The sequence below is a fragment of the Eumetopias jubatus genome, unplaced genomic scaffold, assembly GCF_037043125.1.
Source record: "Eumetopias jubatus isolate StellerSeaLion01/CBP00866 unplaced genomic scaffold, mEumJub1_p1.0 scaffold_8, whole genome shotgun sequence".
NCBI classification, from domain to species: Eukaryota; Metazoa; Chordata; class Mammalia; order Carnivora; family Otariidae; genus Eumetopias; species Eumetopias jubatus.
The window spans coordinates 78,954,568-78,972,333 of record NW_028274814.1 but is presented as its reverse complement, the minus strand read 5'-3'; the positions used below and the strand labels follow the sequence as shown (position 1 = coordinate 78,972,333).

The 17,766-nt window shown below is 53.0% G+C and overlaps 1 protein-coding gene across 1 annotated transcript in view; it reads left to right on the top strand.

Annotated features, from left to right (window-relative positions):
• FAIM2 (Fas apoptotic inhibitory molecule 2) overlaps positions 1 to 14,693 on the top strand; it is a 33,030-nt gene extending 18,337 nt beyond the window's left edge. The window contains exon 12 of the mRNA XM_028125731.2: positions 11,014 to 14,693. Within this exon, the coding sequence (XP_027981532.1) occupies positions 11,014 to 11,163 (150 nt within the window). The 3' untranslated portion in view covers positions 11,164 to 14,693. The remainder of the gene's footprint in view (positions 1 to 11,013) is intronic.
• The last annotated feature ends 3,073 nt before the right edge of the window (positions 14,694 to 17,766 follow it).

Here is a 17,766-nt window from a genome sequence, read left to right as displayed (position 1 = left end):
TTCGGTGAAGAGGATGGATAGGGAATAGGGCCAGGAGGAAAGAAAGAGGCAGGGTCACCCGGGGGGGGGGGGCAGGGTGGAGCGAGCCTGGGAGGCTTCGGAGGGCAGCTTTTGCCAGGGACGAATGGAAGAAGAGGGGTGAATATGCAGGGCAGAGTGAGAGGCAGAGGAGCATCAGTGGGGGGTTGGGAGGTTACTTGGCTTCATGTGGATCAGGTCACAGTGAGTATGTCAGCTTAGCGGGAAGGCTGTACATACAAGTGGGGCTGGATGAACAGTAATCTCTAAAATTTGTTTAGTAATCCCCTGTGTTATTAGAATAATAAAAATAATCCCAATCATCTGTTCCACCCTTTACATTTTACAAAACACTTTCACGCCTGTTACTTCATGGGCTCTCCACCACAACCCAGGGAGGGAGGCAGCGGCTGATGTTATAAGACCTGCTTTCCACATCTGAAGCCCTGGGTATTTCGGGCTGGTACAGAGTCCCGTTGCCAGTAAGGGGCAGATTTAGGACAGGACCCAGGTGTCCTGTGCCCAGCCTGGTGTCATTTCCAGCACCCCTGTGGTCCCCCTCAAAGAAGACAACTCTTATGAGTTCGGAGTTGGGGGGAAGCTGGGGAGCTCTCTCCAACAACCTCCCTGCTCCCCACCCCCACCAGCATTGCCTTCTCTCCTGGATTATTCCCATCAGCGTGGAAACAGGCTATAATTTCTCCCGTCTGGAAACACACACACACGCACACACACACACACAGCCCACTCTTGACCCACATCCCCTTCTAACACCCCCATTTAGAGCAAGAAGCTCTAATAAGGGAATCTACACTGACTAGAGGCTCCCCCTTGGAAGCAGAGCGTTCCTATGAAAGCTTTCGTAAACTAGAACGGTGTAAACTGAACAAGCAATGACCATTAATTTATACGGAAGAGATTTTGAGTGTCCCAGACCCCAAAAATAACCCCTTAGGTTTTTCTGCTACCTTAGGACACATCTTGCTGACCTTTGGCACAAAATAAATAGAGATAAAACACAGGAGCTCACAGACATGTCTCCAAGCTGCGGCAGCTTGATGCCGAGATGCTGGGTGTGGTTCCGAGGCAAGGAGCTTGGGGGCGCCGCTCATTGCTCAGGGTGCATGTCGCCTCTATAACAACTCCCTGCAAAGCAAATCCCGGTTGCTATGGTCGATACTTTTTTTTTTTTTTTATAAAAGTGAAAATTCTCTTTGGATTTCTTTTGGTTAGTGAAATCAGGTACTACTGCACGTCTTTGGTAAAAATGAAATGGTGTAACTTGAATTTTCGGCAAGAGGGGGTACCTGTATTTCCAGTTTGTCTCCTACCCGCTCTCCTCCCAATCCTTCTCCAATTCTCTGAATCCTCTTAATGCTCTCACCAGGGTCAGCAACAGGTTCCATGTTGCTAAATCCAGAGGTCATCTCCCAGCCCTCACCTTGCCAGACTCAGCTTGTTTGATACCGCTGCTCATTCCTCCACCCAGAAGCATCTTCTTCCCTGGGCATCTTGGCCACCAGCTGTCCTGTTTTCCTCCAGCCTCCCTGCTCACACTGAGCGCCATCGGGCCATCAGCTCTTCTCTCTCTACCCTCAACTCCCCACGGGATCTCAGACTGTCTCAAGACTTTGAATACCATCTTTAATGCTGATGGCCCTCAAACTCATCTCCAGCCCAGAATTCCAGACTAGAATTTCCAGTTGCCTACTCAGTATCCCCATTTGGAAATCTGTGAGGCACCCCAAACCTATTATGTACAATACCAAGCGCCTGCTTTCTCCCTGAACCCCTGCTTCTCCCACAACTTCCCCATCTCTGTCAATGGCAACTCCTCCTTCCAGTCACTCAGGCCAAACGCCCTGCTGACATCCTCCACTCCTCTGCTGTCTTCACACCCCACATCTGGCCCCGCAGCAAATTCTGTTGGCTCCACCTTCTAGCCAGAATCTGACCACTTGTCTCCACCTACGTGGCTACTCCCTTGTCCATGTCCTGAATTGCTCCCACTGGTGGGGCCCCCACAGTCAATGCTCAATGCAAGCAGCTAGAGTGATCCTGTTAAGGGTGAATGAGGTCAGATCATTCCTCCCCTTGGCCGTCAGAGATCGCTCCCCAGGCCCCTGCTGACCTCACCTCCTCCCATGCCCCCTCCCTCACTCTGCTGCCTTCTTGCTGCCCCTGGCCATGACAGGCTCACGCCCAGCCCAGCGCCTCTGCACCTGCAGCTGCCTCCGTCTGTCCCCTCGGATCCACTCCCAGCTCTCTGTGTCCCCGCCTTCAGGTCTTCACTTTGTTTATAATCCTGTGTGACTGTGCATGCACACACGCCCACACGCGCACACGCGCGCACACAAACTCCCTGCTTTATTTCTCACCATAGCACTTCTCATCCTCTGACACACTCTTATATTTTCCTGATTTCTTTGTTGATTGCTTGTCTCCCTGCAGCAGAATTTAAGTTCCTTGAGGGCAAGGATTTTTGTCTGGCTCATTCTTCGCCACATGCCCAGTGCCTCGAATAGTGCCTGGCACCCAGTAGGCACCCCCTTGATGTTTGTGGAATGAGTGGAGGCCTGAGAGGCCGGCCGGCCGAGGGGTCAGGGCTGGCTAAGGTGCTGGTCAGTCTCAGTTGTACAGTGAGTCACAGGGAGGAGAAGCCTCAGCGCCTAATTACCAGTTAATGTCTCATTAGGAGAGCAACACACTGAAAGGCCCTGCTCCTCCTGCCGATTATGTAAACAATGGTCAGGAGTGCATGGTGTAGTGTGAATCCCCCGGCTCTGTCCCTTGCCCCTTGTTCACCTGGGTCACCAGGAGGGGAGACGTGCCACAGGTCCTCTGGGCCCCCTGGGGTAGGATAGAGCTGAGGAGGGGCCCTCGATTCATTCTCCTCCCTCCTCTGAGTTTCAGGTGGACAGAGGCCATCAGAGGCCCAGCCCCACAAGAACTGTCTTGGGGCCTTTCCATTAACCCCAACTCAGAATGTCCCTGACCTCAATATGACCCTGCTTCCGGTGTCAGTTCTGTCCTGTGGAAGCTGTGGTCCCCTCGTCTCTTCATCTGCCCACCCTGGCATCTCCCACCCCAGCCTGTGGAGAAGTCTCAGCACCATGAGGGGCCCTCCCAGCATTGCAACTAGAATGACAAGACAGCGCTCAGAGCATCCCGGCCCAGCTGCTGCAAGGAGGATGTGTGAGAGAGACGAGAGGCGTCAGAGGGGGTCCCAGACCCCAGGGAGGAGCCCCCTCCCCTACCCAATCCTCCCAGCCAGGGCCTTGGAAGGGCTGCTAGAATCAAATGGTCTCCTCTCTTAGAGACCTCAGCCCCTCCCTGACAGTCTCTGTCATCTGGCAGCGCAGAGCCGCCAAGTTGGATGAAGCTGAGCTGGGGCGTGGGGGAGCCCGGGCTTCTTAGAGCCGAGGTCCAGCCTTGAGGAACAGGCCCCTCCTAGGCCTCACCTGTCTAGCCTTGGTGCATTCTCAAGAGGCTTTGGGTTTTCTGCTTCACCCCTATCTCATACCCCCCACTGGGCACCAGACACAAATGCCAATAGAAGCGGGTGAGTCAGCCCACAGGTACCTCAGGGCGGCCTCATCCTCCTCACCCCTGTCATTCCCTCTTCTTGGGTGCTTTCATGTAGAAGCTCGTGGAAGATCAGGCAGGGGAGCATGAGGGCTTGGCTGGGTGGGATGATGGGGCAAGGTGGAGGGGCTGGGACAAAGCAGGAGGGCTAGGGCAGGGAGAGAGAGAGCAGGTCAGGCCAGCAGGTTTCCCACTGTGGCTGAGCCTCTGTGCTTCCATGGCTCTACCTCAGAGCTGGGCCTTCTTTCGGGAAGCTAACTTCTCCCAGCCACCTAAATCAGGAAGCCAAGCCAGGAAACTTAGGGAAGAAACTAGGCATAGGACTTTAGAAATTAGGTGACAAGCCCAGTAGGAACACACTCTCCCCTGCCCAGCCTGGCCAGTCTGGGGACCTCAGAAAACATCACAGTCTCTGTGTTTTAAGGAAGATTATCAAGAAGCTGTGTGGATAGGCCAGAGGCAGAGAGACCAGTTAAGAGGCCACTGCCGAACCCCAGGGTCAGGGACAGGCTGACAGAAAGAATATGTGGTAGAAAGAACATGTGCTGGTCAGAACTGGACATTTCAGGGCCCGATGGTGTTTGGGTGAGTGAGGCTTAGGTAGGAAGATGCTTTGTTTGTAGACGTGCTGGGCCTCCAATACTGGCTGTTGGCCCCTGACCATGGGGAAGATGCACACAGCCATCTGTCCTCAGCCCCTGGAAGAAAGGAGGGCAGAGACTGAGCCCTCAGAGCTGGCATGGACCTATTTGTGCTGAGGCCTCGAGAGATGCCCCCCACCCCACATACACTCCCACACATCACACAACCCCCTCACGTACCACACACACCACACATGTACCACACAAACACCACACACACAGCATACAATCCCCCCACGTACCACACACAGCACACAACCCCCCGTGTACCACACACACCACACACACCACACATGTACCACACACCATGTATGTACACACACACACGCATAGACAGGCACACAGTGTTAGCTGCCAAAGCTGGATGAAAGCCCCATTTTCCTGACTCTCAGCCCAGTATTCTTTCAACTCTGCCTCCCTGTCCATTTCACAGGGAAAACAGAGGCCTCCCGACTGACTCCCTCCACAGCAGAAGGACCCAGAGAGGCTTTCTCAACCTCTGAGACCAGGCTTTTAGCAGTTACTTCCAGCCAGTCCCAACAGAGAATCTGTGTCCCCTGTGTCCCCATGACTGGCCTGGGCCAGCCCCACAGCATCTGGAGGCTTCTGGAAAGAGACTGCTGTTTGCCCCCACCCCACCCCTCTCCCTGCTTTTCTAGTCAGGGCCATGATATGTGCCTTATCTTCTTCACAATTAGAGAAACACTTTGAAAAGCAAAAAGGGCTACACAAACCCAAGGAAGGGTATGATTTTATTTTAGTCTTATCTTTATTTCATTCAGAGCTTAGAGGCTCTTTTGCCTCAGTTTTTTACATGAGTCTGAAAGATCTTGTGAGAACCTTCTCTGTTCTGCCACCCACCCTCCAGCCACTAAAACAGCCCTATAACACCTCCCCTGAGGCCTCATCTGAACCCTCCAGAAATGGAGTGCTTTCCTCTGAGGGCTACAGGTGGGAGGGTGGATTGCCGGGTGATTGCTCCTTCAGGGGGAAAGTGCACTTGGCGTCCCCCTCCCAGGACTCTCCTCAGTTTCACTTCCTGAGGCACTAATGCTCAGCGACAAACGCCCTGCTCAAACCAAGCCCTTCAAACCGACATCTTGACCTGGAGAAGGTGCAAGAAACCCGTCTCCCAGCCCCCCAGGGATGGGGGACTGAAGGGGAGGGGTGGTTCAGAGTTCCTGCAGGGCCGAGGAGTATCTAACTGGCACGCTGGGGCAGGGGAGGCACAAGTCGCTGCCCACGTACCCAGAGCAGAGCCAGGAAGAGGTGCTATCAGAAGGGCCGGGGGGCTCTCTAGGTGTCCACATGCGCGCTACCCCAACAATTTTCAAGGTCTAGCTCATCCTCTTACCACTGTGACCTTGGGCAAGTTACTTGACTTCTCTGTGCCTCAGTTGCTTCATCTTCAAAATGGGCTACTATGAACTCTTCCACAAAGCCGTGGTAATAACTAAACAAGACAACATACGAAAGGAAAAATGAAGACAGCCTAGCACCTGGAACTTGGTGCTTTCTCAACTACCATGAGAGCTTTCACCCTTATTGTAAATGTTAACCTTGTAACTCAGAGCACCGAATTTTGGAGCAGAGTTCCTGGGGTTCAAATCCATTCTCTGCCACATTCTAGCTGTGTGGGCTGATAAAATCATATCACCTCCCTGTGCTTCCGTTTCCTTATCTCTAAAATGCAGATAATAATAGTACCTGCCTCGTAGGTTGTTGTGACTTGCTAGTGAATTACTATATGCAAAGCAGTCAGAAAGTGCCTGGCACATCATTAATCAATAATATCACCTGTCGGGCGCCTGGGTGGCTCAGTTGTTAAGCGACTGCCTTCGGCTCAGGTCATGATCCTGGAGTCCCGGGATCGAGTCCTGCATCGGGCTCCCTGCTCGGCAGGGAGTCTGCTTCTCCCTCTGACCCTCTTCCCTCTCGTGCTCTCTATCTCTCTCATTCTCTCTCTCTCTCAAATAAATAAATAAATCTTTAAAAAAAAATAATATCACCTGTTAGTAGTCAGTTGGAAGATTTGAACCCAGGTCTGCATGACTCCCCAGTCCGTGTTTTTAAGCACTGTATTACCCTCATGCCCTTCCTCAGAGGACCACACAGGGGCCCTTTCACACACTTTCATGTACTGCTCCCCTTTATCCTGGGGCAGGCTTTCTGGCTCACGTGCCTGCCAGACCCTGTTTCTTCAGTGGCCACCTGGAGGTGCTCCCCAGGACCCAGGGCTGCAGGCAGATGCTGTTTTGCCATTTAAACTTTTGACACTCCGAGTATCTTCTGTTGGCACCAGGCAACAGTGGACCCCAGGTCTCCACTCACAGCCTCTCCTCCACTCCCCTACTCCCTCATCCTGTCCCGCAACCCGGCCAAGGGCACAAGGGCTTAAGGCTGGCAGCCTCTTTCTATAGAATCCCCCAGGCCCAGGCCAGGTGGGCCCAGCGCTCCCTACAGCCCCCCAGGAAGCCTACAGCACTCTTGGCCTTGCGCTCTGTTTGTGCTTCTCTTCCCCCCTCTTCCAGCCTTACACACACACACACACACACACACACACACACACACACACACGCCCCAAAGCAGTGTCACATGGTGGAAGGAGAACGGGATTTCGGGTCCGTCCTCTTGGCTATGTGAAGTGAGCAAGTCATTTACACTCTTTGTGCCCCAGACTCCTCAGCTTCATGATGGACATGATAACGGAACGCCTGTCCTAGAAGCTTGTGTGAGGATTCAATGAAAAGGTTCACCAGCTCTTTTTTTGTGTGTTACTTTGATCCTTCTTTTCAAAATTTCCAATTAACTAATATATGAATACATTCATTCATTTATTTCAGTTAATATAGATAAAGCAAATGTCACTTGCATGTCCTTCGCTACCTTCCTCAGTGGTAAGTGCTGTGGTCAATTGTCTCTCCTTCCAGACCTTTCTATATTCATTTTATAGGTAACTGCTATATAGGCGTCTATGACATAGTCTTGTGCAGGTATTTTGTTGTTGTTGTTACAGAAAGGGGATTTTATGATGTAGATTTTTCTGCAGCCTGTTCTTTTCTCATGATAGCTTATTTCAGAGATGTTTCTACCTCAATAGTGCTGCCCACGGTTTATTTAACCCACCCCTGGTTGCACGTCTGGAGTTTCCAAACCCTTCACTGTTAGAACCAGCACTGCTGCACGTGGCCTTGGGCGTATGCTGCTTGGCACACTCACTCTGGCATTTCTGTAGGTTGGACACGGTCCCCATGTTATTTTTTTATGCTGATTCAACACATGGTAACCCCAGCTTTTTGTATTCAGTGCCTGTTTGTTGCTGGCTCTGAGCGGGCCTCTGCCTGGCATGGCTTCCCAGTGTCTCTCAGCCTCACCTCTGGGAGGACAGCAGACATAAGCCGAGGACACAGCAGCCTCAGGCCAGGAGTGTGGCCAGGGGGCCCTGACCGGGCCCAGCCTGGCCAACAGGGTGGATGAGGCAAGTTGGCCTTTGGCTCCTCTGTCCTCTGTGAACGACCTCCCCCCGCCCCCCCACCAGCCACCACGACCTGCTTCTCTATCAAAATGGGAGACAGATGGTCTGGATCCAGCTCCAGGGAAGTGACCGTCAGCAAGCCACTCACTTGCTCAAGACGCCTTTCCTCGTATGTAAAACAGTGATAATAATACCACCTCCTATGAAGGGAGCTGAGATCAAGGATTAGTGTGTGAAAGGGTGCCTCAGAGGTAAGTTAGTAGCCTCCTACTCCCCCTCTGCCTCTTGGCCCTGAGCCGTGCCCCTCCTCCCGCGTGCTCCTCCTGCAGCATCTCATCTCGTGCTCAGCTGGCTGCCAGCTGAAGCACCTGTGACCTTTCAGGCATCAGCGGTCAACGCAGGTATTAGCTCTCAACTAAGATCTTAGCTGCCAAGATGTTAACTTATGACCAACATAGCTGCTCTCAGCCGAGACGTTAGTTAACAATGCTCACCATCACCCAAGGTTATCAGGTTCCTTTCCCCTGCAATAAGTGCATGCTCATAAGGGAATCCCTGATAATTTGCTTTCATTAGACCGACGGCCGTCTGAAGGCAAGCTCCCTGGAACATAGTAGGTGCTCGATCGATATTGTTGGGACTAAATGAGTGGAAAGCCGTCAGCTGACTCGCAGGTGTGAGGCTGCAGTGCTGGGTGGTACCAGGCAGGGCAACTGAAATCTGGGCCAGGCTATCCCAGGTCGCACCACGTCGATAAGCATCCATGGCCACAGGCCAAGGGCAGGGGCAGAGACCATTTCATTCCTCTTTTCTGCAAGAGCAAAGCCTGCTGGCTGCTCTGGGAGGCCTCCCGGGCGGGTGCTCCTTGGAGGAGCCACCCCCAGAACCTGGTCAGGTCCAAGCCTTCTAGGTTGAGAGATTCAATTTCATTAGCTCACCCAGGGGTGACCGGGCTCTTGAGAAATCAACGAAGCAAGCCACTGATTGATAAGCCAGGTCAGCAATTTATTAACTTCTGCTGGCAGCATGGAGGTCCCTCTCCTTGCTCGTTCTCTCTGGAGAGGGGAAAACTTCCGTGGGAATCCAAATCCAAATCAGAAGGAGCAGAGCAGAATGAAGAGAGAGAATAATAATGCTTGATGCCACATACACTGTCATACGTTTACCCTCAACACCATGCTATGGTGTGGTCATTATTACTGTCCCATTTTGTAGATGAGGACACTAAAGTCAGGCGGGTGATGGCTATGGAGGGATGGAAACAGTGCTCAAATGCAAGTGTTCTGACTCCGGTCCTGTGTCCTCATGCACCCTCCCCTCAGTGCTGCTGAGCTCAGGGAGCCTGACCTGCACCGCACAAGGCCCCCCTCAGCCCCCACTGTGGCTCTCCCCGTTCCTTCTGTTAAGGCTACACAGCGTCCCCTAGAAACATTTCCTCCTTCTTGATGGGCCGCCAGAGACCCGTGGGTCTTGGCAGCAGCCTATGACATGTTCTCAAGGGGGCACCTTTCCTTCTGCAGATAATAACTACAAGCCCACATTAACAGCCAGCATTCCTTAAGTTCTTGCCGCGTGTCAGGCACCAGGCCAGGCACTCTGTGCGCATCCTCATTCTCACAACCTCAGGAGGCAAGCACACTCATCTCCCTTTTCTAGATGTGGATTCCGGCTCGGGGAGACTGCCTTGCCCAGGGTCCCAGAGCTAGTGGGGAGTGGAGTTGAGGCTGGATTCAGTTCGGGCTGACTTTCAAGCCCATGCTCATAATCACCCCCACCCCACCCCCCACCTTCCAGGGTGTCATGCCTTGATGTCCCACATGCTGGAGATGCTCCCTATCGGAGCCTCCGGCCCCTGGGCTCTAGTCCCTCTCCCTCTGCCCCGTTGCCCCCTGCTCCTGCCATGCTGAATTCCTCACTTTCCCCACCATGGCCTGCACCTCCCCAGGCCTTCTCAGTCTAGCAAACTCCAAGTCGTCCTTCAAGCCCCAGGTAAAATGTCATCTCTCCTGGGCCACCTTCCTCCTGCTCAATCAGCCCTAATTATGGCATTTACTGAGTTTTATTGTAATCACCCCACAAAGTGGTGAGTCCTGGAAGGAAGGCACGGCATGGTGGTGTCTCTGTCAGGAAGTTGCTCGCACCAACTCTTGCCTCATACATATTTATTGTGCAATGAATGTTCCAGAGGACTCAAGGTACATAGGTCTTCCACACACAAGTGACAGAAGAGCTGGGCACAGCCCAGTTAACAAGAATGTGAATGGATTTAAAGAATTCCAAACCCATGTGGGCCAGTGGTTCATAACCTTTGAGACACTGGTGGAACTTTTGGGCTTCTTTTCTCCCAGAAAACTACACTGTGCCTGTGAAGCGTCATATGCTATTTCTAGGGGGTTCTGCTTCCTGTGCTTGGACCCCAGGGAATAGCTAATTTGGTGTAGACAGTAGGAAGGCCTTGTGGGGGGCAGTAGGGGGGCAGAGAGGAGCTGTCTCTAAGGGAATCACTGTTCATAGTCTGTTAGGCCAAGAAGGTGCCCCGGGAAGAGAGTGTTTCCTGGCAGGAGACACATTAACCACTGGTGCTGCTCACAAACCGCAGAACAGAATGGCTAAGGGTGGGGCCTGTGGAGCCAGACTGCTCAGGTTCAAATCCTAGCTTTGCCACTTCCCAGCTCTGTGACCTCCCACAAGAGCTTAACATCTCTGGGCCATGGTTTCCTCTAGGAATAATCCCTACTCAAGGGATGTTATTAGGACTAAGTGGGCTAATGTCCACAGAACACAGAATAAGTGCCTGTTCTCTGCTCACTGTTAAATGAAGCATTTGTTCATCTTCTAAGAGCAGGGCCCTGAGGCAATGGCGAGAAGACTAGGCCTCAGCTTGAAGGTCCCTTCCTCCAGGAAGCCTTCCCTAGCTCCCTGCCACACTCACATAGGTCAAGATCCTTATTATTAGCCACCCTCCTGGGACACTTCCCATTTCTCTTTGGTTTCCCTCATATTAACGATTACTTCCACTCTAGACTCTAAGGCCTGATCTTGTCTGTCTTTCTTGACTATTTCCCTGTGCTTGGCACATAGTAGATGCTTGGGGAAATAGGTGTTAATTAGGGACAGAAGGTGTTGAGAAAGTTCCAGATTCTGGGCCATTCCAGGAGGGTCACTGAGCAGCCAAGCAGCAGATGATGGTAACAAAATCGGGGTGGGGGGGAGGCTGGATGGGGACACTGAGGCCCCTTAGTCGGTGTCACAGTGCTGGACCTTCTGACTTCTCTCTCTTCCCCCTTCTCTCAGTTCCTGGCATTTGACACGCAGTTGCTGATGGGTAACCGACGCCACTCACTGAGCCCCGAGGAGTATATTTTTGGAGCCCTCAACATTTACCTAGACATCATCTACATCTTCACCTTCTTCCTGCAGCTTTTTGGCACCAACCGGGAATGAGGAGCCCTCCCTCCCTCCCTCCTTTCCTTCCTTCCTTCCTTCCTTCCTTCCTTCCTTCCAAGAATGTCCCCTTGCTGGTCCTCTGACCCTCCCTGTACTCCTGCAAGCCCAGATATAAAACTAGCTGCCAGCCCATCCTTTGGCCTCCCCTCAGCCCGATGCTCATCCTCACTCTCTGCAGCTTGTACCCAAGCATTAGGGGCCCTGTGGAACCGAGGTCACACCCTCCCCCTCTGTGCTGCCCCTTCTCCCCACTTAATCTCCCAAAGTGGACAGTCAAGGCCAGAGGCTCCCCTGGCTTTGAGGACCAGCAGGATTTCAGATGTGGGAAAGAGAACCCAGGAAGCCTAGCTAAAGCCTGCACTGCACTGAGGTTCCTCCTAAGGCTGCCACAGCTGTGTGAACTTGGGGTACACTGTCCTCTGTCCAATCCACCCCTCTGTTCTTTCCTTCCAGATCAGGCATTGACACTTATAAGGGGGTGGGAGGAAGCGGGGCGAGGAGGTGAGGCTGCTTTGCAGGTGGGGGGGATGTGGGTGGACCAAATGGTTGTCCCAGGCTGCCCATCCTCACAGCTTTGAGACCAGCAGCTTGTTCTAGGCACTTGAGCCCTGGGGCCCGTGGGAGAGGGACAGGAAGCCATCTGCACTTGCCTTGGTTTACCCCCCTGGGTCATGACAGAGCACTGCTGGGGTAGGAGGTGCGGACAGGGGGCTCTGCTTCTAAAGTGGGGACCTGTCCAGGGGTTGTAAGGGAAGTGCGAACAGGCAGCCCTCTGGGAGGCGTGGGCTCTGTAGTAGCACCAATTCACCCCGACCTGCATCTCCCTGGGGGGCGTTTGAGGTTGGCTGGACTGACCTTCTCTCACCCTCTTCTCTGGACCCCCTGGGTTGTCCCCCACCCTAGGCCTAGGGTTGAGTGGAGTGCTTGGGCCCTAGAGGATTGGATGCTCTGAGAGAGGGATGGTTATGCTAGTTGCTGAAACAGCCCCACTGGGAGGGAATCCTGCCCTACCCTGAGGCCTTTCTGCACTTCTTTCCTAAACTCTCCCCCATCCCCTGCTGCCATGTGCTGGCTGATCCCCAAGCCAGGCCTCCTGAGGCCTCAGTTGGCAGTGCCCATGTCCCTCCCCCTGGCTTCTGTGGCCACTCAGCCTGGAATCCTAAGCCCCCTCCATTCCTTATCTCCTTATCTCTCCAGTTTGGTAGCTGTTCAGCAGAGCCCGTCCCTCCAGCTGGTCCCATGTGATGAGGTCTTGTCTCCTTATCAGCCTCTAGGCAGCTGAGAGCTGAGACTTGGGTAGGGTGTGCGTCAGCCACCCAGCCCCTGTAGGCCCTGCTGGGGAGGGGACGAGGGGGCCACACCTGGGGGAAGTGTACAGCCGGCACCTCGCAGCCAGCTCTGGGCCAGTGGAAAGTTACTGGGTGGGGTCAGGGAGGTTCAGATACCTGACCTTCCCTTGGCCTCTCCCTTCCGGGCTCACCTCTTTCCCCTATGCTGGGGGCTCTTTTGCCCTTGGAGAGAGTGACTTAGGTATGTTATCAATCTGTTTTGACTCTTCCTTCAGACCACCCTTCCTGTTTTCAGCTTTCAAGAAATATTTCAGAAGCCTTTGAAATTTTGTTCCACCTTGGGCATTTGAGGAAAGAGGGAAGCAAAAACAGACGGTGGTGTTTGTGTATGAGACAAAGGCAACTGGGAGCATGGCTGGATGCCTACTGTGTGCTGGTCTCAATTAATCCATTAAAGCAATCCTATAAAGGGAGTAGTCTGCACATGCCAATCGCGGAGGGAAAGGCTGAGGTGATGGAGAGGATCGGTAACAAGACCAAGGGCATACAGCTAACCTACTAGGTTGGGGCTAGAATGAGACCAGGTGGTCAGGCCAGACATCTCCTGATGTCTCTGGAGATTTGTTGTCCTCTGTGCCACCCCTGGCCTCCCCCCTGCCCCCAACTACCACCACCAAATTTTGTATTCTGTCATTTCCACCTTTTAGACACAAGCTGGGGAGCAGGATTCTGGTGTCTGATTCCCAGCCTCACTGCCGCAGGGTCATGGTATTAAGCAAGATGGAAGACCTCGGTCTGCACAGTGCAGGGAGAGGCGCCAGAACACTTGTTTCCACTGACTTCCTGGTCTGGTTGCCACCTTCCCTCCAAGGCCCCTTCACTTCCTCTCCTAATCTCTGGCCCCAGTTCCAAAGGGCTTGCTCAGCCCGGGCCTTGGCCATGCTTCCCAGAATCCTCTGTCCAGGTCTTCTTCCTAGGACAGTTTATGCAGAAATAGGATTGAGAAGCTCAAATCCAAGGCTGAGCTCCGAAAGCTTGGGGGGAAGAGGTAAGCCCTCAGCAACAAACCTGGCGGGGCCACTTGGGCATCCTCAAAGCAGCAAGAATATGCTGCAGAGCCTCCTGCTCCGGGTCCTGTGAGGGATCTGGGACACGCCGAGCTGGCAGCAGAGCCAGGGCTGGGGGCTGTGCCTTCCGCCTGCGCCGAGGCCAGGAGGAGCCCTAGGAACCCCTGGCTGGGACGTGCGAAGGAGGAAGGGCGGAGGAACAGGAATGCAGGATTAGGAGAAACTGAGAACCTGAAGCTGAGCAGGTGCCACAATCTGCAGAGGAGGAGGAGAACCTGCTGGCCCCTCACATGTTTGGCAGGGGTGGGGCCGGGCCCAGGAAGGGGTAGGTGGGATTTTATAGAGCTCGAGGCAGCCAGGAATCTGACCATCTGGGATGGGAGGCCAGAGGTTTCTTGCCAAGAGGAAGACAGATCAAGAGATCCTCTGCTGGGATTGTGGCTGGGGTCCCCGGAGGCACATGGAATTCCCCAGACTCCTGCCCCAATTCCCAGGCGCGTCTGTGGCTCCTGTGTCACCTGAGGAAGCCCCAGGAATCTTGATTCTTCCTCCCAGTGGAGTCAGGAACCAACAGATACCCTGATTTCAAAAAGGCCCTGCCTCTCCCTCCCCGACCCTCCTGGGACAAGGCCAGGAGGGAGCAGAGCTCCCTGCGGGCTGATTTCACGCTAGCACTTTGCTGCCCCGTGGTGGCTGCCGGAGGAAAAGCAGGGCCTGGTTCTGCAGGCGGGAAGCAGGAGGGCTGTATGGCCTGAGGTTCCAGGCGGGATCTGGCTTTCATTCGTGACCCTTCTCAGACCTCCCCAGACCTCCCTCCTCATCAGCCTCCGATAGTTCCCCTTAGTCCAGCCGTTGTCACATCTCTGTCTGCTGGAATCCACCCTGTGCAGCCCGGGCCCCGGAGCTTTCTCCCAAGTGACTGAGGGCAGAGACCTACCGCCACACACAGCCCTTCTGGCCTCAGCTCCTCCAAGCTGCCCAGGGTCCGCGCCTGTTCCCTTCCCTGGCCTCGCCTTCCCGGTCCATGACTGACAGGAGATAAAAATAAAATTATGACACCTGAACCCTTTCCTTCGCCTGCCTTTTGCTTGTCGCCTCAGATGGCCGGGGAGTCCGCGTGTGAGGTTTAACTCAGATTTGATGTGAAAGGTTCACACCAGAACTGTTTCTCCCAGCACAGCTAAGTGTGAATTAAATCTCCACACTTATCTTGATGGGGAAAAAGAAACACTGGGGGCGCCTGGGTGGTTCAGATGGTTAAGCGGCTACCTTCGGTTCATGTCTGTGATCCCAGGGTCCTGGGATGGAGCCTGGAGTCAGGCTCCCTGCTCAGCGGGGAGTCGGCTTCTCAATCTCCCTCTGCCCCTCCCCCCCGCTCATGCTCCCTCCCTCCCTCCCTCCCTCTCTCTCTCTCTCTCTCAGATGAATAAAAAAGAAAAAAGAAAAAAAAGAAACACTGGTCCTCCTGTCGATATATACCCTTTGCAGAGGCTCTTTGGATGCTTGCTCCTGTTGCCGCCGAGCAGGAGGTGTCTCTCTTCTACTTCTGTTAGAAGAGTCTTCCTTATGTCGACCCAAAACCTGTGTCCCTAGAAGGAAAGCCTATGTTGTAGCTGGAAGGATCCCCAAGAGCAGCAGCTTTAGGGGTCACCTCTCCCATGAAGCCTTTCTCAGTCCCTCCCCCAGGTGCCCTGGCCACCCCCTCCTTGGAGCCCCCCTGCCCTGTACCACCCCAGCTGCATTTTAACCTCTCCTCCTGTCTGCTTCTATGTATGACACTCGAGCTCCTTGAAGGCACAAACTATTGTTCACCCTTGAATTCACAGGACTTAAGGCAAATAGTCTCAATAAGTGGTTTTTGGATAAATGGAGGCATGAATGAACCTGCTCCAATCCTTTTGCTTTACTTAAGAGGAAACTGAGGAGCAGAGGTGCAGTGACTTGTCCGAGTTTATACACAAGTTAGTGCCGAGAGTGGGATTAGAAGGCACATGGGGTGATGACTACATTGCCAGGTTCCTTCAGGGAACTTGGGGCCCAGGGTGTCGTGTGGGATGGGAACACACCACACTGACGCAGTGGGGGACATTATCCACACCTGTGACAAGGTTTGGGTATAAATTCAGCCGCAGCCGGGAAGGAGCACGGCAATATTTAGGGGACTCTGAAGAGAGAATAAATAACATTTTTTAGGCACCCACTGTGTACAACGCACTTCCATTGACAAGAAAGATAGGCGAGGGAGAAGACAGCAGTGTCGCAGGAGAAAAAACATACACGACAGCTCCCAGCCACTTAGCTCACGGTCCCAAGTTAATGCTCTTGAAAGCATGCCTGGCAGGGAGGCAAGTACTGAGGAGGTGTGGAACAGTGGCAAGGCGGGAGGGGGGGGGGCCGTCCGAGTCAGGGTCTGAAGCGAATGGAAGGCTGAGCACGCGCACTGGTGGAAAGGGAGGGAAGGCGGTCCACGCAGGAGGTGGGGGCGGGGTTGGCACCACTGGGCTCCCTGGTCTCCTCCTCCTGCTTCCAGCCGGCCCTTCAGCCCCACTCTGTCTGCCTTCGGCCTGTTCATTCTTCAGTAGTTTCCTAGGGCTGCGGTCACAAATTACTGCAAACTGGTAGCTTAAAAGGGCAGAAATAAGTGATTCTCACACAGTTGTGGAGACTAGAAGCCTGAAATCAAGGGGTCAGTAGGGTTGGTTCCTTTTGGAGGCCCCAAGGGAGAAGCCATTCCATGCCTCTCTTCCAGCTTCTGGGGACGGCTGGAGATCCTTGCTGTTCCTAGGCTCGGGGCTGCCCTCCCATCTCTGCCTCTGTCTTCACACGGTCTTTTCCCTTGTGTCTCTGTGTCTTGAATCTCCCTCTCCTTTCTCTCATGAAGAATACCTGTCATGGATTTAGGGCCCACCCTAAAGCCAGGATGATGATCTCTCCTCAAGGTCTTTAATTATATCCACAAAGACCCTATTTCTGAAAAAGGTCACATTCATAGGTACCAGGGTGTTAGGACTTGTACATCTCTTTTTGAATATCACTATACAGCCCACCATACCATCCATCCCCTTCTGGCAGCTACTGTCTTAAGGGGTGGCCTCCAAGCACATCCCCCTACCCCCACCCCTGGGATGGTCCCCACACCAAGCTCTTCATTCGCATATTCCCAGGCTCCTAAATTAGGTTGGAGAAATGACGGAGCTGAGCTGACCTAATCCAGCTCATAAATATGCCATCTGCTTTCACTCAAGTCTGGCTATTCCCAGCAAACTAGTGTTTGCCCTCTTGCTGATCACACACACACACACACACACACACACAGAACTAAGATCTTTTTTCCCAGCCTACTAGCCCCAAACCCTCTCCAAGATCTCTGCTTTCTTTACTGGGAAAACCTTGCCAAAAGAAGTGAGCCTTACCCTGTCCCTCAATAGCTCTATGCCCTCTTGTTAGCTCTTTTTTCTCCATGATAAGGACACCATGTGCTCTAGCCAAGGGCCCCAGCTGAGTCCAGTCTACCAACCGTGCCCATCAAGAGGCAGCCATGAGAGGGAAGAGGCCATTTTGGAAGTTGATTCCCTAACTTCAGCTATTCCAGCCCCCAGCCATTTGAGTTTTCCCAATTCAGGCCCAAGACATCATGGAGCATGGACAAACCATCCTTGTCCACATTCTTAATCCACATAACCCATGAGGATAATAAAATAGTTGCTGTTTTATGCCACTAAGTTTGAAATAGTTTGCTTTGCGGCAAGAGATAACTGGAACAGAATTTGGTCCCTGGAAGTGAGACGCTGCCATAACAAAACTTAAAACATCTGGCATTGCTTTGGCATTCCAGGTGATAGGAGATGCCTGACAGGCCTCAGTGAGTCCGTTAGGGAAGGCCAGAAGGGCTTCAAGGAGACTGCAGGTGAACGTTCAAAGGAAAGTTGAGGAAAATGTACTTGGAACCTGGAGGAACAAAGACCCTTGCTGCATCATGGTAGAAAATTTGGCAAAACTTTTCTCTGCTCTAATATAAAAAAACAAACAAACAAACAAAACAAAAAACAGAAAAAGGACCTAATGAACTGATGGATCTGGCTAAGAAGATTTCCAGGCAGAATGTTGTGAGTGTCCATGGGTTTATCTTGGCTTTGTATCCTAAGAAACAGATAGTGAGTGGAAAGCTAAAGAAGGAATTACTCTGTTTTTAAGCAGAATTTGGAGGAGACATAAAAAGCCCCATGACAGTCTTTCGAGCCAGC